General features: G+C 45.6%; 1 protein-coding gene and 1 long non-coding RNA gene across 4 annotated transcripts in view; one reads left to right on the forward strand and one right to left on the reverse strand.

Moving 5' to 3' along the window:
• Nucleotides 1-25,988, forward strand: part of Sash1 (SAM and SH3 domain containing 1) — a 305,306-nt gene that overhangs the window by 124,042 nt on the left and 155,276 nt on the right. Inside the window, exon 1 of one of the 3 annotated variants that reach the window (XM_048425571.3) lies at nucleotides 16,946-17,699. The exons of the other annotated variants lie outside the window; for them this stretch is intronic. Within the exon in view, the coding sequence (XP_048281528.3) occupies nucleotides 17,559-17,699 (141 nt within the window). The 5' untranslated portion in view covers nucleotides 16,946-17,558. Of the gene's footprint in view, nucleotides 1-16,945; nucleotides 17,700-25,988 lie in introns of those variants that run through there. 3 annotated transcript variants of the gene reach the window in all.
• On the reverse strand, nucleotides 925-3,121 carry LOC148123565 (uncharacterized). Its single transcript, XR_015739329.1, has 2 exons — nucleotides 2,101-3,121; nucleotides 925-1,998 (listed from the first exon to the last, which is right to left on the reverse strand). It is a non-coding gene; the product is annotated as an uncharacterized LOC148123565 (long non-coding RNA).

Here is a 25,988-nt window from a genome sequence, read left to right on the forward strand (position 1 = left end):
GCACCACCATCAGCACCATCTCCAGCATCACCATCAGCACCATCTCCAGCATCACCATCAGGTCCAGCATCACCATCATCTCCAGCATCGCCATCATCTCCAGCATCATTCATCATCTTTGAGGCATTATTTTCAGCAGAGCTCTGTCTTAAATCTTAAAGTTTCCCCACTGTGGTAGTTTTTGGGTTTTTTTTGGTCTAGTTTATAAATGTGCTCCAGTCTTCATTATTCTTTGATTTATTTTTGATTTGCTCTGAGTGTGTGTTTGTGTGTGTGCACATATGTGCCCTGGAGTAGATGTGGAGGTCAGAGGATAACTAGAGTTGATTCTCTCCTTGTATCATGGAGCCTAAAATCAGATCATCAGAATGCTGGCCAGTGTCTCTACCTACCAACCGACTTAACCAGCTTCAATCTTCAATATTCTTAAACCTGTTTTGAAGATATCATCATTGTCCTTACTTTAAAACGAACATACTGAGGGCTGAGAGGAGGATGCAAGGATAGGATTGGAAGACTGTTTTTGTTTCTACTTAAAAGAAAACAGGCATGGTGGCTTACATCTGCAATTCTAGCACTGAAGAGGCTGTGATGGAGAATGAGGAGTTCAAGTCCGGCCCCAGAAACAGAGTGAACTCAAATGTAACCTAGACTGCATGAGACCCAATTGCAAATTAAAAAATCAAAAACTAAAACAGATTTTAATCTGTCCCCATTTAAAATCCTCCATGACTTCATATTGCTTTCATTACAGTAACTATTAAGACACATTCAGATTCATCATTGTCACTCGGTTTTCATTTTTAAATTATCTTTCTCATGTCCTTGTGTGCTGTAGTATGAGGGCTGGCTTGTTGGGGTTTCTGTCCTTCCCAGTACCCCAACAGCCGGCAAGCAACAAAGAAAATCACACACAAGACTCCATAAGGTTATAAACTGATTGGCTCATTAGGTCAGGCTTCTTGTTAACTCTTATAACTTATATTATCCCATTATTCTCATCTATGTTAGCCATAATGGCTCCGTACCTTTCTCTGCTGGGCAAGTTACATGCTGCCTCTTCGGTGGTCTGTACAGGAATGCTGAGGGAGCTCTGTTTCCAGAATACTCCCAGTCTCTTTGCTCCACCCCTACTTCCTGTCTGGCTTTCCCGCCTATACTGCCTGCCTGGCCAATCAGCGTTTTATTAAAATGATTGACAGAATACAGACAATTCTCCCGTATCATTTCCCTCTTTTTTTTTTTTTTAAACAAAGGAAAATACCCATAGTCCATTTGTTGGGAATGTGGGCGTAGTATTTTAGGCTACTTCCTGCTGGTTGGGGGCGCTGATAATCTTATGGGGACCTAAAGAAAATTTAGAGTTATAATCAAGTCCTGACTGAAGTATCCTGGGAGTCTTGATCATCTCAGGCTGCAGTCTTGAATCAGTTCTGGATGTAGAACTCTGTCATCTGGGCCATCTGTTCCCGTCGATTTCTCAGGTGGCCTCCCTTGGTCAAAGATGATTTTTCTTAACTCTGAATAAATCCATAGCCTCTCATTTTCTGTGGAAACAAAAGCAGAATCTCTTCTCCAAAGTAACATACCTTTTGACTTCAGTTTTGAAGCCAAGGTATTTTCAAAATGTCTATCTTGGGTTAGTTCAGCAGCATTTATAAACAAATGTCTTTTGGTGACTGTTGCTCCTTCCTCAGCATTCAAACAATTAAAAGAGAGCATAATAGCATACAGTATCAAGATTCTCTGTGTATTTTCCATCTTTATGCAGCTTTATTTTACTTCTATTTCTTTTATTTTTACTTTTACTTTTTGAGACAGGCTCTCTGTATATCTTTGTCCTGGAATAACTCTGTAGACCAGGCTGTCCTTGAACTCACAGAGATCCTCCTGTCTCTGCCTCCCCAGTGCTGGGATTAAAGGTGTATGCTACCACACCTTGAACTCACAGAGATCTGTCTGTCCCTGCCTCCCAGGCATTGGGATTAAAGGTGTGCACTACCACACCTTGAAGTCACAGAGGTCAACTCCCTCTGCCCCTTAAAGTCTCAGAGGTCAACGTACCTCTGCCTCCCAGGCACTGGGATTAAAGGTGTGTACCACCACACCCTATTTCTCCCTTTTTTTTTCTTTTTAATGACTTTAACCTTTAGCCTGTATATATTTTTAACACATTGTAAACTCTTTAGAGGTTTTTTTCATCTTTGAACCTCTCTTTACTGTATCTCTCTCTCTTTTTTGAGTACATGAGTCTTTAAGGAGAAGATTAATCCTCTCCTTTAAAGCCGTGGCTTTGACGGCTAGATCCAGCTCATTTTTTAGCTTTTCAGCCTTGTGGCTGAGGTACCACTGAAGCCTTTTACTGCCACAACTCTATGGCGTTTGAAGGTCATTGCCAGCAAGCTGCAGCATTCTGCTCACAGACCACACTCAGTCGGACTGCCTGCCTGAAAGAGTCAGAGTTTGCTCTGGCAGGACAGCCCAGAAAGTCGGCATTTTAAAACAGAGCAGCTTTTTACCTGCTACGGCTGAAAACCGAAAAGCATACATTCAGCTTTTGATAAACACCATTTAAGTGTTTCGTGGCAGGACCTCTTAATGAGCTGCAAGATTTTGCAGCTAAAGCTGAGTCAGGAAGCCTCTCTTATATGAGAGCGCTTGCTTGCCTCTAGCAAGCAAAGTAGACCTGAGAAATTGCTGCCACCAAGAAGCCATGCTTTACTCTATTCTTTTCCAAGCTTTCTCAGGCTTTCTGTGGATTCAGTTATCCACGTTGGGCGCCATCTGTAACATGAGGGCCGGCTTGTTGGGGTTTCTGTCCTTCCCAGTACCCCAACAAGTCGGCAAACCCCAAAGAAAACCAATCACACAGAGATCTCTATAAGTTATAAAGCTGATTGGCTCATTAGGTCAGGCTTCTTGTTAACTCTTATAACTTATATTATCCCATTATTCTCATCTATGTTAGCCATAATGGCTCCGTACCTTTCTCTGCTGGGCAAGTTACATGCTGCCTCTTCGGTGGTCTGTACAGGAATGCTGAGGGAGCTCTGTTTCCAGAATACTCCCAGTCTCTTTGCTCCACCCCTACTTCCTGTCTGGCTTTCCCGCCTATACTGCCTGCCTGGCCAATCAGCGTTTTATTAAAATGATTGACAGAATACAGACAATTCTCCCATATCAGTGTGCTATGGATGGAACCCAGGATATCTCCTCCCTGCTCTCTGTCCTCTCCCCTTCCTCCCCTGGGGTCCCCCCACACACACTTTCTTGCAGGACTAGAAATGAACTTAGGGATCTTGCTCACACTAGACAAGCGCCCCTACCCACTCCTATTCTGCTTTCTTGATTAGAAAATGAATCACGTAGTAAAATCCACCCTCTTCACAGAGACTGGACACTCTAACTGCTCCAGGTTGTCCCTGTGTCTGGTCAGTCTTTCTTTCTCTTTGAGAATGAATTGTGCGGCCTTCACATTCTTGACAGGGATCCCTGTCTCTGAAGTCCGCACATTCCCCACTGAACACCTTCTGTTGGATGCATTTGCCTTCCGTTTGCTTTCCTACCTCTTCTAGTGGACGAGATTTTGGAAAACAGGCCTGTCTGCTGTGATACCTAATACCACGCCAGCCTTCTCCCTATCTGGCGCATGGATAAATGAGGAGGTGACTGAAAGATGGACAAAATATAATCTCCATTACTGCAAAGGAAGAACTCAACACATTGTGGAACATCTTCAGAGAACAGATAAAAGACATTGAATAACAAATGGGAAAATAACACATAGAATGCTGTTTGGCTTCTGTGCTGGGATCAAACCTAGAGCTTTGGGCATTCCGCACACACACTTTCCACTGGAGCCACACATGAACCCTCTCGGGGCACTTTCAGATGGCTTTGTAAGATGACTTTCAAGGCTGGTAGGGTGGTACACATCTTTAGTCACAGCACTCAGGAGCCAGAGGCAGGCAGATCTTCGTGTTTGAGGATAGCCTGGTCTATATGATGAGTTCCAGGCCAGTCAGGCCTATATAGCAAAACCTTGTCTTTAAAAAAAGAAAAAATGCTTTCTTTCTCCCCAGAAGAATGATGCATCTCGCTTAGTGAAGTGCTTGCTTAGTGTGTGGAGCCTGAGTTCAGTCATTAGTACTGCATAAACTGGGTACAGTGTACATGCCTGTAACCCCAGCACTTGGCACAGAGAGACAGGAGAATCTAAAATCCAAGATCATCCTCGACTACCAGGCTGGCTTGGAAAACATGAAATCAGCACTTTTCTTTTCTTTTCCTTCCTTCCTTCCTTCCTTCCTTCCTTCCTTCCTTCCTTTCTTTCTTTTTTTCTTTGTCACCTTGACCAAATACCTGAGAGAGACACTCTAGGGAACGAAGGGGGTTTGGTGCTGTGGTCCAGAGTCATTGAATCTGTTGGTGATGGACCCATCGTAAGGGAAAACACCATGGCCATTAGCGTCACAGAGCCCACTCACCTCATGGTAGATGAAAATCAGAGGGAGGGAGAGAAGGAACCAGACATAATCCCCTAAGGCACTCATTCAATGTCTTATTTCCTTCAACTAAGCCCAGTTCCTAACATTTCCACTATTTCTTGAAACATGCCACCAGCTGGGGATGAGCTAGGCAGGCGGGGGTGGGGGTGGGAGGCTCACTTCGTATTAACAATGTAACAAACATCCTCTCAATTCTTTCCTTCAAGTTCGGTCCTGTTGCTTTGAGTTAGCCACCTCCTGCACACACACACACACACACACACACACACACACACACACACACACACACACACACACACACCCCTTCTCTTAGGACAAAAGTAAACCGTGGGAATAAGGCTACAGCTGGAAGATAGGATGCACGCTTAGCGGGCCAATGCCCTGGACTCAATCTGCCGCACCCAAACTGAACAAACAATGAAAGGAGCAAATTCTTGCCCAACCTGGAATGAATCAGTACAAATGGCGATCGGCTAAAGCAAGTTTATTTATGGATTTACTAGGGAGTGATTAATTTGTCTCTCTGCTCTCAGGAGTTGCTGCAGAAAGAAATGCAAATGTGGTACAAGTGCTTGGCTGGTTCTGTTTGTGTTGATATACAAAGTGCAGCTCTTTTTCCACAGCGCCTTATCTATGCTTCCGTGAAGAACGCTTGGGCAAATGGAGGTTTGGTTTTTGTTTTTTTTTTCCCTCTCCCATGTGTGTTCCATTTAGATCAGGAAACTGGCATTTCAGCCTGGAAGACTTGGGCCAGATGTTGGTTCGCTGGCTGAAAGATTTCCTGCCCCAATAGGTGACCTCTGAAGGCAGAATAGGGCTTTTTCTTAATGGATAGGCTGTCCAGATGACCTCATTTCCAGAACAAGGGTTCTTTGTGAAGTGTCTCTTTGCTATTAGAATCAACATCATCTGATTTTCGAGAACATTCATTCGATGGAGGGTAGCTAGCACCTAGCTGTTTTGTTTATGAGGGACGAGAAGAAATGAGGCCTAGACTTTCCATTAAAACATTTTCTTTCTGGCATTCTCTGAGAGAGAAATGGTGAAGAAAACCTGGTGCCTGCTTGCCCACATGACTTTTTTTTTTTTTCAATTTCAATCTTTATTCAGGGCAGCACTGGCTATAGGGACAGTGAGTGTATACTTCCCTAAACAGGGGATCGTTTCACCAAACTCCACCACGGCACTAACTAATTAAAGAGGTCATTCTGACCCCACTGTCCTGTAACTAGAACCTTCTGTCTCCCCATATGAGAAGCTCTTTGAGGCAGTCCCACATCTTTTGGTGAGCTCTTTACAGAGTTCATTTATTAATATCTGCAACTGTGTAAAGACACTCAGGGAAGTGGTAATAACTGAGCCTTTGTGTGTGCCTGTGTGTGTGTGTGTGTGTGTGTGTGTGTGTGTGTGTGTGTGTGTGTGTATGTTGAAAGAAAGGATCCAGGAAAAGAAAATGGCCTTCAGTGACTGGGGGAGAAAGTCCATAGGACATCACTGTACATGCAAAGGGGGTGATGTTCAATCGTGTGAGAAGGAGAGCTATGGTTTTGACATTCCAAAATAATAGAGGTTTACAGCTGGAGGGACAGTTGGGGATCTTTTGTTCAGGAACAAAGAAAGGGGTGGTTCTTTGTGATGGGCAGCAGATGAATGTTACTAGAAGAGAAATCAAATAAGTTCCTTGCGATCCAAAATCTGGGCTTCTCCATGAAGAACAGAACAGAATGAAATAGAGCCACGGAGAGTTAACGGCAGGACTAGCAGTTCCTCCTCTAGTCATCGCTATGGTCAGATTTAAGTCTTTTGAAACAAGAGTAGTAAAAGGAATATCACACCTGCCCTTTAAATTTTTTTTTTTATTGAGCCAACACCCATTTTTAACAGGATGCTATGTGTGACCCGGGGCTTTAAAAAGGAAAATTATTCAGAGTTGCAGAGATAGCTGGTTGTGTAAAGTGCCTGCTGAGAAATCACAGGAACCCCAGCTTGATTCCCAGAACTCAAGTGGAAGAAAAGTCAGGTGTGGTGCATGCTTGTGATGCCACTGCTGGGGAGGCTGAGACAGGGGGTCCCCTGGGGCTCAATGGCCAGTCAGCCTTGGCTTCTTGACAAGTTTCCGGCCAGTGAAAGACTCTGTCTCAACAACAGTAAGGTAGAGAGCAGGAGAGAGGGCTCAACAGCTCAGGACTCCTGCAGAGAACATTTGTTTGGTCCCCGGCACCCTCATGGAAGCTCATAACAGCCTGAACGCTAATTCCAGGGCACCCACCTTTGGCTGCGCAGAGTCCCGCATGCACACACGGCACGTACATTCATGTTTTACAGGTGGACAATGCCTGAAGGAAACCAGAACGGTTCCTCTGCCTGCAAACAGGAAGTGGGATTCTTACCCCATGGACCATACCTCTGTGGCACCTCAAAGGCACAAAGTAGCGGCTTTAACCAGATATTTTTAACTGATTGGGAGTTTCTCCCCCCAGCAACCATGTTTAAATATCAGAGAAGCCAAGTAGGCATTCACATCAAGTTTATATAATAGACAAGATTGATGAGCCAGTTTGGGTGGTGGATGCTTTCCAGCTGGGCTTTCAAGTCTTTGCAGAGCTTGGAAACACCCCACAGTCTTGGTATCTCATTAGCACATTTTTTTTTTACATTCTCAAAAAGTGCAAGTAAAAAGATAAGGAGCCAGGAACACACTTCTAAATATCATTCTCCAAATCTTCATCTTTCTGCTTGGGTCAGATCCCTCTCACATAATTTCAGGGCTCTCCGCAGGGCAAACCATTTCCATCTTGATTTTTTTTTTTTAAATTTATATTGAGTTGGACTCTTTAGGTTCTTTGTTTTAAACAGATTGCGATCAGTTCTAGTTGCCCACATTTTTGGATTTTTGGTCATCGTAGGTACCGTTAGACGGCCCCCTAGAATCATGCTTCCTTACAGCAACGTCTGCTTCTGAATGTATTACTTTTGAATGGCTGTGACCAAAGACCCTGGCAGAGACAAGAGAGAAGGCTTTACTGTGACCGAAGGTTTTCAAAGGGTCATGGTCTGCCACAGTATGGCAGGCCAGTGGGGACTGGGAATGGAAGCATCCAGGCTGACATGTAAAAGAACCAGTTAGCAGAGGAAAAACAAGACGCCCTTCCTCATGTGGGTGCCATGTAATAAACAGCTGGCTCAAAAAAGGTCTGCACCTTCCAAAGGAGAGGCAGGTGCTGTGTAAATATCCTATTCAGAGCTTTATACCTGTGGCTCAATCTCAATACATTTTAGGCCTTTTTCTTGAACTCACTACTCCACGTCCACTCTTGGGACTTTTTTCTTATTCTTTCTTCATAAACACTATCTCTATCTATCTACCTATTGTCTGTCTGTCTGTCCGTCCATCTATCTATCTATCTATCTATCTATCTATCTATCTATCTATGTGCCTGTCTATCATTTATCTATCTCTTCTATCAATGTATCATCTGTCTATCTATCTATCTATCTATCTATCTATCTATCTATCTATCTATCTTCTATCATCTATCTATCTTTCTAACCATGTGTCCTTGGTGTGATCCCTTGTTCTGGGATACAAGAGCTGGGAATCAGGTGCCCCCTGAACTCAGATCTGTAGTCTAGCACTGAGAATACTCTTCCTTTCTCTCTGTTTTGGACACTGGCCAAAAAGCCCAAGCTTGCTTTCTCTGAAATTCTGAACTTTCTCCCCGTTTCTCTGAAGCCTCTACCTTTCTGCCACATAGCACCTTCTGACTTCCATAGCTGAACATTCCAGTTTTCTTAACCTTTAACTCAAAAGGCAGGACTTTCTTGCTTTTCTTCTGCCTCCACAGCACTCCCCAAAGCAGCGTAGATTCACAGATTACCTACCCTGCTGTCCCTCTCAAATTCTGGTAAAACTGCTCTTGAGCTTCCTTCTGAGTCTATTGTAAAATCTTTTATTGATGAAATTAAGAACCCAAATGGGACCATCCAGTTCCTTGGTAGCAGTAGCAGGGAAGGCCTGATAGAGCTGATGGCAGGGGGAGTGTGTGACACTCTGCACTTGATGGCAGGCAGGATGAAGGAACTACATGCAGAAAACAGGGGTGGGCAAGACCTCCAAAGACCTGCCTCTAGTGATCTGTTTGCATCAGCCGAGCCCTACCTTCTGAAGGATCCACAGCCTTTAAAACCTGGGAACTCGGGGTTTAAGTGAGCCTGTAGAGACATATTTCCAATTCAAAGCACAACTCTATATAATGTGCCAGTTCAGAATTTCACAGTTCAGAACTACATATGACTTAAGAATTTTCCAGGCTGCCTGGGCATGATGGCATACATTTGTCATTCTGGTACCTGAGGGGCTGAAGCATAAAGACCCATGTTTGAGGCTAGCCCAGGGAGCAGAGTGAATGCTGATTGTAAAATAAAGTGACGTAACATACATTTGTTTTTAAATCATGTGTATGTGTGCATCTATGTGTGAGTATGTGCATGTGTGGTGTGTGCACATTGTGTGCAGGTACCTGGGGAGGCCAGAGGTAACAGATCACTTGGAGCTATGAAGCTCTCGGCACTTGTGAGCTATCCACCATGGGTGCTGTGAACGGAACTTGGGTACTCTGCAAGAGTTGTACCTGCTCTTAACTGCTGAGCCATCTTTCCAGCCCCAGGAGTATGACTTTTATTCTTGTCATTTTATTTGTTTCTTGAGATAGGGTCTCACCATATATCTCCAGCTTGCCCAGACCTTAATATATGGGCCAGCTGTTCTAGAACTCACAGATCTGCCTGCCTTTGCCTCCCGAGTGCTGGGATTAAAGGTGTGCTCCATCACACACAGCTAATAGTGTGATCTTAGGTTGTGATGCTACTGTTGCATCTGATAGAGTCATCTGTAGGCAGAATCTTGATATTTCCATAGCTCCACCCCCAGATGAAGACCTGTAACTAGCTGGTCAGGGAAGTAGTGCTGCTTACCAGAGTAGAAGAGATTTCAGATGGGGTCAAAGAGATGACTCAGAGGTAAGAGCACTGACTGCTCTTGCGGAGGACCCAAGTGTGGTTCCCAGTACAGCAGACCCAGAAAGGCTAACAATGTCCTGTAACTCCAGTACCAGGGGACCTGTCACCCCCTTTTGGATTCTGCAGGCACTCACATGCAGATACATTCACGAGCATGTGCGCTCATAAGAATACACACACACTAACTAAATAATAAATACACTTGAAAAGAAAAAGAGATTTCAGAGGAGCATAGCGCCTTCATTCTTGCTTTATTCATCTTCTCCCCTTAACCTCTTGTAACAGTATTCACTTAAAGAACTATCTTCAAATTGTTATTTTATGTAAATAGGTGTTTTACCTGCATGCATGTCTGTGCACCATTTGCATGCCTGGTGCTTATGGAGGCCAGAAGAGGGTGGTAGATTCTCTTTGTTGGAACTGGAGTTACAGATGGTGTGAGCCACCATGCAGGTGCTGGGAGTCAAACGGTCTTCCTTTGGAAGAGCAGGCTTCGCTCTTAAAACGGCTGAGCCATCTCTTCTGCCCGCGTCTTCATTTTGTTTTTCATTTCCCTTTACCTTGGTCTCAGATCATTTCTGGTACCTCTCAAGTATTCCTTGAAGCAGGGCACTTACAAAACAAGCCAACAAAAGCAAAACAACTACTGCCTTTGCAGGAGTTGAGGTCGCCTTCCAGGCATTTGTGAGGGGAAAAAAAAATACTGGAAAGTTTTGTTGGAGGAAAAACATTTGAGCCTGCAAGTCTCCCCTTGAATTTGGTTCCCCAAGGCATTGTGGAATGCCCCATTTGGGAGTGCCGGAGATGAGACAGTGCTGATGAGTGGCAAAAATTAAACAGGCTTATCTGTTTTCATTGCTCCAGTTCAGTGCCAAGCAAAAACTGGGCTATTTATCGTCTTTCAGATTTAATATATGCTATTAGCAGGAAATGAGTTTTTTAAAACAAAACAACTATTTAAATACAACTTTGTTCCCCAAACATGTCCCATTCTTGCAGAGAGTCTATATTAAGGTAAATACTTAATCATCTGCCCTTTGAAACCAAATAGACTAGGTGTGGTAGCATGTAAGCATGTGATCCTCGCCAAGAAAGGCGGGACGATTACAAGTTGGAAATTAACCTGAGCTAATAGAGAGTTTAAGGTTAGCCTGGGCTGCATAATAAGATTGTGCTTTTTGCCCAAAACAAACAAAACAAACCAAAAAAAAAAGCAAAGCAAAACAACAACAATCACCCAATCAACTCTCCTGAAGGATATTGTCAAATAAACAATTCCATTTTCTTCTCTCCCTTTGCCCTTTTCCCTCTCTCCTCTGCTTTCTTCTCCCCCGCTGCCCCCACCTATTTCCAGACAGGGTCTTAATGAAGTGCAATTGAATTTCTGGTCCCTATGACCTCGCCTCTCAAGTCCTGGGATTATAGGTGTTCAAAACTACAGTTGCTCACTTACATCCTAAGATCTTTTTAATCAGTGAATTTGTTGTTGTTGTTTTTGTTTTAGTTTGGTTTTTGGTTTTCCACATAGGGGTTCTTGGTGTAACTTTGGAGCCTGTCCTGGAACTAGCTCTTGTAGACCAGGCTGACCTCACAGATATCCACTTGCTTCTGCCTCTCGAGTGCTGGCATTAAAGGCATGCGCCAACAACACCTGGCTAATCTGTGAATTTTTAAAGTTACGAATTTGTTTGCGTGTGAGGACACACACCATTTTGGAGGTAGGAAGGCAACTACTGGCTCGGGTATAATATTTTTGTTTTTGTTTTATTTTTCTGAGACAGGGCTTTTCTGTGTAGCCCCAACTGTCCTGGAACTTGCTCTGTAGACCAGGCTGGTCTCAGAATCAGGGATTTGTCTCTAGAGTGCTGGGATTCAGGGAACATGCCACACTTCTGGTCTAACTTTGAAACGTAGTCTGTTAAAACTTCCTCAGCCGTGCGCTCCTTTCCTCATTCCCACTTGTCCAGAGTGTGCTAGGCTGTCAGTCCAGCCCACAAGACTGTCCCCTGGGGATTGGAATCTACAGATGGCTGGACCAAGGCTTGAGGGTGCAGGCAACTCTTCCATCCCAGCACTGGGAGGCAGAGGCAGGCGGGCAAGGTCAGTCTGGTTTACACAGAGATAGGGAGCCCCAAGCCAGCCGGGTCTACTTACTGAGACCCTGTCTCAAAGTAAAAAGAAATCCCAAACTAACACCAAGAGCAAGGTCAGTTTGATCAGTTTGATCCTGATTCAGGTCAGCAGAGCTCATATGGAGAGCTGGTTCAGGGGTTAAAGTGCTTGCGGTGTAAAAAAAAATTATTAAAAAAATATTAGAAAGAAAAAAAGAGTGCGTGCGGTGCTGAGTTCAGATCTCACAGCCACACAACCACCTAGGAACTGTTTGTGTGTCCCTCTGATCCCAGCACCTAAGAGTCCAGAGACTGGATGGTCACTGGGGTTTGCTGGCTTCCAGACTACCTGAAAAACAAAGCAAAAAAAAAAATAAATAAATAAACCATGAGATTCAGCTTCCAGGAGAGACCCAGCCTTTAAGGAATTAGGCAGAGAGTATACTTGCAGGCATGTTTAACTCTCCCACTCTCCGTACAGGCTCACATACACACACACTCACACACACACACACACACACACACACACACGCACGCACACAAGAGCTGAGTGGACATCCTGGATGGGTGAAGGGAAATCCTAAGTGCCATTTTAGAAAGGTCAAAGTTTATGAGATGTATTTTAATTTTATTTTTATTGTCCTCCTTGTGAAAACTGAAGAGCAATGGGGCATACAGCTCAGTATGAAGGGCTGGGTTTGCTCTTCAACCCACAAAACAACGAACAACCAAACAACCAGACACCAAACACGACAAGCAGAACAACAGAGAGGACAAACAGAAGGTGACGTAGTTCTCAGGACCACACCTGCCAGAGGTAATCTCTCAGCTTTATGACTCAGGGACCACATTCCAGGGCTACGAATGACTTCTTGTGACCCAAGATCTTTAGGATCTTTAGGTGTGATGAACAAGGAAACTCAGATCCAGCCTCGCAGGATGAGTGGGTAGGGAAGGGCTGGGAAAAGGGTCAAGGTTCTACCATGTAAAGATTCTTGCATAATCACCAATAACCTCAGGAAAAAGATGGAATTTACCTCTCTTACACAGGAGGTAAATAATTTGCCGAATGTTTTTAAACCTAACTTTCTCTCATTCCTAATATTTGTGCTTTCTGGGTTGGGGATTTAGTTCAGTGATAGAGCACTTGCTAGCAAGTACAAAGTCCTTGTTTCTGTCCTCAGCTCCTGGGAGCGAGAGGTGTGGGGGAAGGTGGGGGTGTGTGTGGAGTGTGGGGTTGGTGGTGGTGGTGGGATGGGATGGGACGGGGGATGGACGGACTCCAAAATATTATTTGTGCTTTCCATGGTAAAACTACCTTCACTGCCACACGCTAGTCTGGTTACTTTTCTCATGTTGTTAGAATGAGTTACTCAGACTCCATCTAGAATCCTAACTGCCTTGAGGGAGTGGCCTGAAAATTTGTCATCCTTACCCACAGAAAGAACAAGTGTAAATATGTATGTGTAGTCCCATGGTATATGTAACACAATATGACAGCAGTTTCCACTAAACTTACTGAGATGACTACATTCGCACGGTTTTCACAAGGTGCAGTAAATATTTATCACACCAGGTGTAATGGCCCAGGCCTGTCATTCTAGCACTTCGAAGGTGAAGAAAAGAGGTCGGTGTAGTGGTAAAACCAAAGCGCTGCAGGTTCCCGAGTGGCAGTGGGTCCCAGGCAGGGAGCCACGTGGTGGGTGAGAGACAGAGACAAATAGGCAGACCATACAGAGAAAGTAGGTTATGAAGGAGAAAGGAGGAAAGGAGAGAAGGGAGAAGAGCAGAGAGAGAGGCAGAGAAAGAGAAAGAGAAACAGAGAGAGAGAGAGAGAGAGAGAGAGAGAGAGAGAGAGAGAGAGAAACAGAGAGAGAAACAGAGAGAGAAACAGAGAGATGGAGGAGAGGGTAGAGGAGAGGAGAAGAGAAGCTACCTCTTTGGGAGAGAGACAGAAAAGAAGGGGCTCAGGCTAGAAGCAGAAGAAAGATCTGCTTTCCTTTGGGGGGCATTGAGGGAGCTTGTCTCTTAAAGGGACAGTACAGACCATTACAGTCAGGGCCATCTTTTGCTACATAGTGAGCTCAAAGTCAGCCTAGGATACTGTCTTAGTCACTAGTCTATTGCTTTGAAGAGACACCATGGCCATGGAATCTCATAAAAGAAAGCATTTAATTGGGGCTTGCTTACTGTTTCAGAGGTCTAGTTCTTTATCATGATGGTGTGTGTCATGGCATAGCATGGGGGCAGTAGCTGAGAGCTAACATCCTGGTCTATAGGCAGAGAGAGAGAGAGAGAGAGAGAGAGAGAGAGAGAGAGAGAGACTGGGCCTGTCTTGGACTTTTGAAATCTTGAAATCCACCCCCAGTGGCACAACTTCTCCAACAAGGCCACATCTACTCTAACAAGGCCTCAACTCCTTAATTCTTGGAATCCATTCAAATAGTACCGCACCATGGTAAGTATTCAAATATATGAGCCTATAGGGCCATTCTCTTTCAAGCCACCCCAGATGCATAATATCAACAAATAAATAAAACCATTGATCAAAATGCACGGAATGGACTTCCAGGTTCCAGTGAACTGTAGAAGAGCCTGAATGGGAAGGCACATATGGAGGAGGTGGGGTCTTAGTATATTCCCTCAAGAGTCTGTACTTGCCTTACCTTGGCAAGATATGTGGGAATCAAACATACACCACTATGGGTGGAAGAGGAAGGTGAGGGTGATGGTGCTTCTTTGATAAGGGAAGGGAGTTGTCAAAAAGCCTGAGAAGGAATTTGTAGGAGAAAAGATTCAATTTTAGGGCAGTAATCAGTTAGATTTTCAGTTAATTCATGGAAACTGATTAGGAAAGAGATCCAACTTATTTATTTATTTGTTTGTTTATTGAGCGAGACAGTGGTTCACATAGCCAAAGCCAGTCTTGAACTCCCAATCTTTCTGTCTGTGCGAGATATATAGGCTTAAGCCATTACAAACACAGAGGGAGACAGATTCCCCCCCCACAGAGACACACAGAGACACACACACAGAGACACACAGACACAGACACATAGAGACACAGACACACAGACACACACACACACACACACACACACACACACACACACTTCTGCTTCTGTTTTTAAATGCTCAAAATTATCTATGTTCCAGAAGTAGAGAGGCCACTAAGCAACATGGCAAAAACACAGTTTGCCACTATCCACATAGGGATTAGCTCTCCTCACAATGCTGTTCATCTCATTTCCTCAGTCAGGTTTAGGGGAGTGCCCGCAAACTTACTGTGGAGGAGATTAAAGGGTAGATAGCCCTAAGTGCCAAGTGCCAGCCAGGGTTCAGTCATTGATGCATCTCCTGTGTTACAGCTGACCTTACTATCTTTAGATGACCGGGAAACATACAAGCCTCTGTGAGTGGCAATTAGCTTGGCCTTGCCTTCTCTTGAATAAGGAAACTGCAGCATTGAAAGGTTCATGGAGTTAAGAAGAGAAAGACCCCTGACTGGTATCTGAGATGGGTCCCATCTCTGTCCTAGCCCCCAGTTCTGCTTGCGTAACTCACTTGCCAGGTTTTTATGTAGCGAATGGGCTGCATAGGGCTCTACGTTCCCTGAAGCTGAAATTCTAAAATATCCCCATCAAGTCAAGGGTGAAGGCTACTTTCCCCTGCTTGCCATTTCTTTATTTTGATGTCTCTAATAGACAAGACCAATTCTTTTAAAACTCACATTTCTTAGTGGAGTTTGTTTTGGCTGTCAGCATCAAACAGCACCAGAGAAGCCTGAACCACCCTGGCTCAGATGCATCAGCCCAGAGAAACATCGGACCTGGCCACATTGATTCAGGGTCTAGGGCTCTTCTTCAGTTAAAACACAGAAAAAATTGGGGGGGAAGGATAGTAAAAGCTTTGTGTGTGTATGTGTGTGTTGTGTGTGTACGTATATGTGTGTGTTGTGTGTGTATGTGTGTTGTATGTATGTGGTGTGTGTATTGTGTTAAGTGTGTGTTGTATGTATATGTGTTGTGTGTGTATTGTGTTAAGTGTGTGTTGTATGTATATGTGTTGTGTGTGTATTGTGTTAAGTGTGTGTTGTATGTATATGTGTTGTGTAAGTGTGTGTGTGTGTGTGTGTGTGTGTGTATACTCATGCACATACCTGTGAAGGTCAGGGGTTGATGTCACGTGACTTTCTCTACCACTCACCATCTTATTTTTTTTAAATTTTTTATTTATTTATGTTTTGAGACATGTTCTCTCACTGAACCTGGAGTTCACGAGCTGTCTGAACTTTCTGGCCACCAAAGTCACAAGAATTCTGCTGTCCCTCTATCCCATGGGAGTATAGGCTCATATGGCTACTCTAGGTTTTTACTTGATCCTGGGAATTGGAAACCAGGTCCTCACTTTCAAAGCAAGCACTTTACCCCACCACTCCCCTACTCCCCAGCCATCTCTCCTGCCCATTTCTTTTCTTTTGGGGTTTTGAGTTTGTCAATGAGAGCTATTCGCCCATTGCACAGATTGCTGTTCTCAAGGCCAAGGATGCAGAGGACATGCTTAACTCCTTCCATGTATGTAAGCTGAGAAGGAAAAGGAGAAACTGTAGAATTGTTCTGTCCCTGGGGTCCCCCGCTTCATCCCCTGCTCACCCCAACTCTTTAACCCAAGTCTTTATTTAATAAGGGACAGATTTCCTTGGGTTTTTTAGTTTCACAAACTGTCATCTCTTAGGAAAAATTCTCTGAGTAGAGGAGGAGCAGAAGAAAATGGGGGGTGGGGGTGGAACAAAAGAAAAAAAGGAATAACCTCTTCAGGGCTTTTTCCTTGTCAAAACACACACAGGCCTGGAGAGTACATGGGTTGAACGGCCATAAAATTAACCTTTAGTTTTGAACATACCCCTTGCCTGTTTTTTTCATGTAAAAAACCCTCTTTGTGTAAAAACAAAACAAAACAAAACAAACAAACAACAACAAAAAAACCCTCTTACAACCTAAAGATGGTCTCTTCTAATTACCTCAAAACCCTGTAAGTGCACAGCACTGTGGCCACTTGGGAGCCAAAATGTCCTCACTCTTCCAAGGACCCAAACAATGGCTCGTGCCCAGGCGAGCCTTGTCACACTTTGTTTTCCAAGAAGCCCGGGCCGACAGACAGGGCTGTGATTGCATGGGTTGTTCGACTTGCCCAGGGCGAGGTGTGGGTTGTCACCATACTAACCCCTCGTTTAAGCCAGCAGTTTAAAGATTAACTTTCTGCTGTTTATGTGGCGGAAGGCGAGGGATGAATGGCATGATTGGGGACTTGTGAGGGGTCCGGGGCCCGCGGCGCGGCTGCGCTTTCAACAGGCGATTTGTTGGCTGGGCTGGGACTCATTTCCATGCAAAGCGCCTGACATCAGAGCACCTTTTGTTGCTAAACGCTTTCTTGAGCCTGGAGGGGAGGGAGTCATGTGGAGTTGGAAGAGCTCATTCTGAAGAGAGGGGTCCGGGACTGGATAGCCCATGTTCACAGGCGCCACCGTCCACTGTCCCGCCCCGCGCAGACTCTCCAGTAGAGGCGAGTCGCGTGCCGCCCGGAGCCGGTCCCCATCGCAGAACACCGATCCTGTGCCGTGGGGCTCCTAGCTCCCTCGCTCTGCGAGCTCCCCGCCGCAGCCAGTGGTGCCGCCTCTGCTCCAGCTACCCTGTTGCTGCGCCCCGCCCGGCTAGGAAAAGTTTCTGGAGTTGTCAATCGCGGCCGCTGCGAATCGAGGTGCAGAGTCCTGGCAGTGGGGCTCGTACCCGGCGCAGCCTGGGGCATGCGACGCGGGGGCGCGGCCCGGTGACGCCGCGGGCGGGGACCTTGCGCCCCGGCGGCCGACGCGCGGCTGTGGGCCGTGGGTAGCGCGGGGACCCGGACGCACGGGGACGCGGTCATGGAGGAGGACGCGGGAGCTGCTGGCCCGGCGCCGGAACCGGAGCCCGAGCCCGAGGTGGAAGCCGCGCAGGAACCTGAGCCGGAGGCCGGCACCTCCGAGGCGTTCTCCCGCCTCTGGACCGACGTGATGGGCATCCTGGTGAGCTACCTGGGGAGGCGTGCTCGGAAAGCGGGGCTCGCCCCCCGCCCATCCGTTGTGGGGGACCCTTTCTTCTCCCCGCCGTCTTCTCTTGGTCTAAGGCTTCAAACTGTATTTAAAAAAAAATATTTTAAAATAAATAACCACCCATCGGTTGCATCAGTGGCGGTTTTTGAACAATTGGCTATAATCAGGGACACCTGCTTAGAAAAGTTGGCATGGAAAAAGCCAGAAAGAGTAGATGTAAATACTACTTGTAAATATTTGGCGGGTGGACTCTAAATGGCCTCACGGCAGTGATGTTTATCCGCACAGGGCTTGTCGTGTGCCCACGAGAGGAAAACAACCATTTCCTTATGCAGAACTACCACAGTGTTTACTCGCTCAGCCCGCGGCTCTGCCAGTTTGTAGAATTACAGGATATTTGTTTTATTTGTTTGGGACTGAAAACAATAGGAGGTATATTGCTGAGTGTGTTGATTAGAGGTTTTGAACTGTCCTGTGACTAAAGGCGCCCATGGATTTGCCTTAATTCTGGAAAGCAGTTTTTATACTCCGAAGATGAAGTTTAGTAGCAGGTTTGCATGGATAGAGCTTTTACGCACAGGCGTCTTAACCCATGTGAGGATTTCCGATTGCCAGATGTGTAGCTCATCCGAAAACACTCGGACATTTACTCTGAGGTACTCATTTTCTCACAGGAGTGGGTGTCTTTAGCAGCGTCTCTGTGGCAACAATACAGCGTGTAGTTTTCACCTAAGTGGAAAGGTGTATGCCTGGTTCAAATCCCTGGTCTCCATCTGGCTGTCTGCGATTAGCTTGGCCAGGTCATTCACCCCTTGTGAGTCTCCATCTCATCAGCTGAAACACAGGGTAAGAAGTCTTGCTTCTTGGATTTTCTGAGAAGCACTGGGTTGGAGGTGTATGAAGCGGTCAACTATCGCCAGATGAATAAATAGTAGATGTTCAATGACTTCAGCTCTGTTTGTTTATTTTTCTGCACCTCGAGCCTGTCTCTCATCTTTCTGGACACCTTGAAGTTCAGTGTATCCCGTTTTTCTGGGTTAAAGATTTCTACCTGAGCTTTAGACTATATAATAAAAGACACATTTACATATGATAGAATTGTTAAGGACGCAGCACGCTGTGTATATACACCATAATATTTTGGATTTAAAATTTGTCGCCTTTTCTGAGCCCTTCAGATGTATAAGATGCTCGGTTGGAATTCCAGGAAACCCAACGAGCGTTTTAAATTGGTGATTGAGAGTCTGAAGTTCAACCAGCAGACACCTTATCTGGCTCTTGCCCAGAAGCCGCTCTGTGAGTTTTCCCTCTCTGAGAACACAGGTTGTGATAGCATCACTTCGCATCTTTCAGGAGGGTGTGGGCTGGGTGTGCGTGGGGCGGGGGTTGCTGGCAAAAATGCAAGCTGTCCTGAGTGCCGTGTGGGGAGGAGGATTGGCAGGTGGTACTTTCTGAATATTTGCTTTCCTTCGTCTGGCAGATTCCGGCACTGTTGAGTTAGTTGTAGCAGAGTGTTCTTTGGCTGAGTTAAAGATGGGGTGGGGCCTTAGAGGATCAAACCTGTTACTCTTAGAGCAGATGCAGGAGAAAAGAAAATAGGTGCTCCTACCCAGCTTAGAGCTGAGTGTGAAGCCGGGAGAGAGAAGGGCACTGTGGCCCAAACGTTTTCCTATCCCTTGTGTAGCCTTCGTTTTCTTTGGGACAAACCTTGGGCATTTCTTAGTAAACTGCAGGAAGGGACACCTGACTCGTTGCCTTGCTTTCTACATTTCTAGTGGGGAGGTCCCATGTTAAAAGGCGGGATCTCACTACCAACAGAGAACTGTCCTCCAAGAGTGTATGAACAACTGCGTCTTTCGGGAACGTATGAAGACACAGTGGTGACATTTGGGTTATTCCCTTCTTGAGGAAGCACGAGGCACAGTTTCCTTCATTTTGTGTTTATAATTGTGGGATTCTACAGTCATCTAAAGGGTCTGACCAATGGCGTGTACCTTGCTAGTGACAATGTCTGAGCTGACCCATTGCCTATCATTCAGCCTAGTAGGCAAGCAATAGCTATTTTTAGTTAGAAGAGCAGGATCCCATCTCTGACAGCCCCCCCCCCCCCCCGCCTTCTCTAACATGGGCAAGGCCGAGGGTGAGGGTGGAATTTATTAGTTATACCCTAGGGAAGGCTGTGGTGCAGGGTTATTAGTGAATTAATTAGTTATAATTCAGTAAACAAGGTATGAATTCTCGAGTTCATAGAACACGTTTTGCTTACAAATTAATTCAGTCCATGCGCAGTTAAGCAGCAAATAGTTACTTTTCGGATAATTGTTAACAAAGTACTTAGAGAATACTAAAACAGTCTAAAGCATGGAAATAAAGTAATGACCGAAAACATAAACACTAGTAAGTCAACACAGACAGTGAATGAAGAGAGGCTGACTCATGGGAGTCCCTGCTGGGAAGATCTGACCCGGCTCAGTATCTGAGATCAGTCTTCAGTCTCCATTGCCTGTAATTAGCTGGGTGTGTAGCACATCATTTGTCAAGTCAGAAAAGAAGCATGTACTTTTTAAGTACAGAAGTCCCATTAAAATGTATCTCCCTTATAGCAGGAGTACTTATGAGGGTGCTAATGAATTCTGACCCGGCAAAGGCTACCATTTGGGCAATTTCATCAGGCCAACCAAAATCCAGGTGCTTCCAAGGTAACGGCAAGTTGTGAAATGTTTGTGAGCCCTGAGCAATCAGCCTCGGTGTTCTTGTGAAATTTGCCACATTCTACAGTGTGGCCAGGCCTAGATTTCTCAAAGCATGACATCTTCCTGCCTGCCAGAAGTGCAAAAGTGGAGTCCAGTGTGGTTGTTTTCTCTTTACCATTTCTCTACCCCTAGTTTTCTGATTGGGGATAGTACTTATTTTTTTCCGAGTGGGAATTGCCAAGTTTATTTAGATATGGTTAGATAGGAAAAGGTTCCTCTGATCATCTTTATGGCAAACTGTTGGAACAGTCTTTTAGCTTTGGCTTCCGGTAACTGAGGGCCTCTCAGGCTGAGCCAGGCCTCCATAGCTGATAACTGGGAAGAAGTGTAGTAAGCGCTTATTGTGAGACACCCCCACCCTCGCCCGAGGCTTCCTCTGTTCCCTCTGGCCTCCGTAGTTTGTCCTCAGTTCCCAGCACTCCCAGTAGACGCCCACTGTGGAGAAAGCGCGCCTCAGAATTCTAGAAAACTGCACCGTAGGCTTGAGTCCTTAGACCTATTGTATCCAGCTGCCTGGCTGTTTACTCCAGTTCTAAAATAAAGCAGAACCCCAAAACCTAAATGAAGGAAGAAGGAAAACAAACGAAGAATGCATTCTTTTGTCAGGTCGAGTGTAGGGGGAGGAGAGATGCTAGTGAGGTCCTGAGGGGGTCTTTAGCATGCTGACTCCTTGGGGAACAGTTAATTTACATGTACCCTGGGGAGGTGTCTCCAGTGACGGCCTATCAACTAATGATCTAATTAAATTTACACATTGGAATTTGAGAGTCTGGGGCTGGGGGTGTGGCTCAGTGGGTAGTGTCCTTGCCTAGCAGGCAGGAAGAAGCACTACTTCATTCTGGCGTGCTGGCACACACCTGTGGTCCCAGCGCTGCTCTGGAGGCCAAGGTGGGAGAATCAGAAGCTCCAGGTCATCCTCTGCTAGGGCGACTGGAGACCAGTGAAGGAGTGGGGGTAGGGGTGAGGGGGCGGGTCAAGGTGAGGGCGAGGACTTGCTCCAGGTAATCCTTGAGGTTCTGGTCTACAAAACAAAACAAACGAAAACAGGCTTTCAGAGCTGTGGGGGAGGGTTGCATTTTCTCAGTGTCGGAGGCCCCAGTTCCCAAGCTACCTCCTTTCCTTGGGACCTTGCCCAGTGGCTTTCATTTGCCATTCTCTGCCTTCTCTGTTCCTTCTGCTCCGTCCCACAACGAACCGTCCCTCTCCGTTGCCGGATGTGGCAGGATGGTGATGGTGGAGGTAGTCCTCAGCAAACAGAGGATGGCGCTCCCTTGCTGGGCTGAGCCTCTGCACCTTGCCTCTCAGTTGGACACCCATGCAGATATGCCAGCAAAAAAGTAACGGGAAAACAGAGGAAAGACACTGTATTGAATGTGGCCACACTGGGAAGAACATCCCAGACAGACCCCAAGTTTGTCTTTGGGGTCCTGACTTGAGGTTTAGGTTTAAATAGAAAGCAAGCAAGCATAATGAAGCAGTCCTAGTCACTCTGGTGCCCAGTGTCCTGCTCCTGGACACTGTTGACTCATTCTTGCCTCTGCTCTGGTCATGCGAGCTGGTCAAGTCAGTTGGTCTAAGGGTACAGCCATGGATAAGTGTCCTCATTTGTGGAGGCGTGGTTGGGGCCTGTGCTGGGAGGTTCCACTCTTTCCGGAACTCAGGTGATACTAGCGGAAGCCTTTAGGAGGTAACTTATCTCTGAGCCTTCGCTGAAACAGGCCCAGCATGAAGGCGAAGTCCTTGCTGGGGTTTTCCTCTTGCTTTGAGTCACTCTGTGGGCCCCGGAGAGGGAGTCCATGCATTTTACTTAGCAAAAGTGACTTCTACGTGACTGTGTCACAACTGCCCCCATTTTGCAGTCCAGAGGTAGCATGTCTGCTAGAGGAAGGGCCTGGCTAGCTGAGAAGAGGGAGACAAAAGCAAAAGAGAACAGACCAGTGAGGTGGGCGCTGTGTTCGATGTCCACCACGTCTTCCTCTGTCCTTCTGGCTTCAGTGAGGAGCCATTGCAGGATTATAAATTGGTGTGGGATACACCTGTGTTTTATGGAAGTGCCTCTTGAAGCTGGGGGTATAACTCAGTGTTACCTTGCCCACCCACCATGAGCAAGACCCTGCCTTCAACTGCCGCCCCTGCGCCCCCACAAAAGGCAGTGGGAGGCGCAAAAGAGGGGTTATTAAGGTGATGGCTCCCTTTATAAAGTTTCTACCTCAAGAGCTGAGTGTGGGTTTCCAGCACCCACATGTGAAAAGCCTGGTGTGCTTTAGTGGCTGTAACTGTAGTGCCCGGCCGAGAGAGGCCGGTGGATCCTGGGAAGAGCTCGGAGGAGGTGGTGCAGGTGGATCCCAGAGGACACTGGCTGGCCAGATGTGTCAACTGTGAGCCCCTGGAGAGTTCTCAAAAGATAAGGAAGAGAGAGTGGAAGATAACTGCTGTTGACCTCTGATCTTCACACACACACACACACACACACACACACACACACACACACACACTACACAGGCTAAAATACATTTAAGAAAAAAAATGCTTGTTGGTGGCAATAAATTGGCAATGTCTCTGGAGGAAGAATTGAACACTGATATAAAAGGTTTCTATAACTTTAACTGCAGTAAAATCTTGTGGGTTTGGAGACTGGTCCAGCTAGACGGGATGAATGAGGGTAGGGGCTACACGTATATACATTCCATCTTTATCTCTCCTCTAATACTGTCAAGCCAGAGCTTTCACTGCACAGCAAAAGAAATGAAGGGTTGCTTCCCACCAACGCTTAAAAAGATCAACACAACTGCATGAATATCTGGCTCCGTAGTACCTGAGTCCCCTTCTGGCCTCCAAGGACACCAACACACGGTGCACATACACACAAACATGCACACACATAGTGATAAAGTAAATCTTTTTAAACAAACAATTTTTTGTTTATAGTTTTGTCGTGTGACCTGAAACTCTATGTAGTCCAGGCTGGACCCAAACCCACAGTCCCTTCTATCTCAGTCTCAGAAGTTGTGGGTTTACAAGTATGAACCACAAGACCCAGCTACAAATAAACTTTTTTTTAAATAAGTGCTTTACTGCTTCATCTAGACCAGAGATTCTCAACCTGTGGGTCTTGACCGCTTCAGGGGGTCAAACGATCATTTTCATAGGAGTTGCGTATCAGATATCCTGCGTATCAGATATTTACATTACAATTCTTAATAGTAGCAAAATTACAGTTATGAATTAGCTAACGGGATAGCTATTATTAATTATTAACGGGATAATTTCATGGTTGGGGGGCAGTCACCACAACATGAGGAACTGTATTAAAGGGTCGCCGTGCCAGGAAGGTTGAGAACCACCGCCTTAGATGAAGTTAGACTCCTTTCTTTGGTGTATCCATAACTGTCTACTTGTATATCTAACCTGATAAAATTCATGCTTCCTGTAAAGTACATTTTATAACTTTAACAAGATGATCTTGTGTCTGCTTGTTTGTTCCTAATGCTACAGATGGAGCTCAGGGCCTCCTGTGAGCTAGACAGTTGTCTCTACCTCTGAGTGTCTTCCTGACCTAAGGATAGATTTAAATGACTGGAGGCTAGGACTCTGAATTATCTATTCTGTGTAAACCAGTGGAGGGAAGACCAAGGCTTTAAGAATTAGCCAAAGCTTTAGGTAATTTTGAGTTAAACTCTGTTTTGGTAGCTACAAGGCATTGCCATGCTTTGGAAACCTTCTCATTCCTTTAATTGGCTTGGTAATGAGACCTGAGTCTGGTGGTTCTGTTCCCACTGGCCTTGCTCCCAGCCAGCTGCCTAGTGTCTCCTTTGCTTTGTTGGGCACCATTAATTCTTTATGAGGAGGGATGCCACCTGGAGACAACCTGCCCTGTGTCTTTGTAGGCACATTAGGTCATGTGATCTAGACATTTCCATCAAAGAGACTGCTCTGCCAGGCAGAGGGTAGCTCTGGTGAAGAAATCAACACTGGATGCTGGGACAGCCCACATTTGTAAACGGAGACTGCTCATTGGTTTCCCAGCCACCTGCCCGCCCACATCATCGGTTTTTGTGATCTGTCTTTTTTGTCTGTTTGTTTGTTTCCCCCCTGAAGGAACTGTCTATGTCTTGGACCTTTGGAAGCTGTCTGGTAGAAATGGGAATCACTTCTGTTTAGACAGTGCTTTCAGACTGTGTCTGCAGAGATACCCTGCTGTTCTCCTTGGACACCTAACAGATTCCACACTTGCACGTTTGACTTTAATGCTTGGGCGATTGTCATCTCCTCTTCCTCTTCTTCCTCCTTTTTGAGAATGCGACTCTATATCTAACTGGATTGGAACTCCCTGTGTGGCCACCCAGGCTAGCCTTGAACTTGTTGCCATCCTCCTGCTTCAGCTTCCGGAGTACTAGGGCTGCAGATGTGAGCCACCGAATCAGTTTTTCACATGCCTTTAAAGCAGGGGTGGGGGAGGAGGTGTGATGGGTCAGTGCTGTGTACCTGCTTGGCTTCATTCTTTCTCCTACAGACAGTTCATAGAAAAAAAAAATAAATGAATGTCTCACATAATTTTAGCTACATGTCTTTCAAGAGTAAATTTAAATTTTTAGTATGTGTCCTACATCCTAGTTCTTTTAAAATTTATCCTAAGTACCTTTTAGTAGTTCTATCTAAGCCTTGTACTGTGACAAGTCCTTTTTTTAATTTAGAGCAAAAATTGTTCATATAATTTTTTATGTGTGCTTTGAAAATATAGTGTTCTATATATATTAAGTTATTAGTAGATAAAAGGAGTGTTTTAGCTCAAGAATGTCTGTCTCTGTTATAGGATTACACCTATTTTTGGTGGATTTTTAAAGACCTTACTATTGCTCTTTAAAAATATTATGATGATGGGATGCCCCGGGCGGCTCTCAGAGCAGCTGCTAGTCCGACAAGGATGGCTGTGGGTCCCTGTAAGATCTCCAGGGTGGCAGCGCCATGCGGCCGGGGGAGTCAGGCGGGCGGTTGCGGCAGATAAAAGGCTCACAGGACATAGTATTATTGAAAGAAGAGGGAGATATTTATTGCTTAAAGAAGAGAAAAACAGAGAGACATAAGAAAAACATAGAGAAGAACAAAGACACATGTACACACGACACGAGACAAACACACAAGAGAGAGAAAGATGGCGATGCGGGAGGTCAGAAGTGGCTGGGGTGGGCGTGGTTAGCTCTTAAAGGGACCACAAAAGAATAGCACTTACTTATGAAATAAGCAGCTAATAAGTTTGCCTTTGCTACCTCAGATGCCTCTTCTTCTTCTTTCTTTGTTTCTTCTTTTCTGTCTTTCTTTTTCTTTTTTTTTCCCCCTTTGGTTTTTCAAGACAGGGTTTCTCTGTGTAACAGTCCTGCTTGCCCTGGAACTTGCTTTGTTTTGTAGATTAGGCTGGCCTTGAACTCAGAGATCTACCTGCCTCTGCCTCTCAAGTGCTGGGATTAAAGGCGTGGGCCTTCGCGCCTGACTCAAATGCCCTTTGAATTTA

This window comes from Myodes glareolus, chromosome 1 (genome assembly GCF_982192425.1).
Source record: "Myodes glareolus chromosome 1, mMyoGla1.1, whole genome shotgun sequence".
NCBI lineage: Eukaryota > Metazoa > Chordata > Mammalia > Rodentia > Cricetidae > Myodes > Myodes glareolus.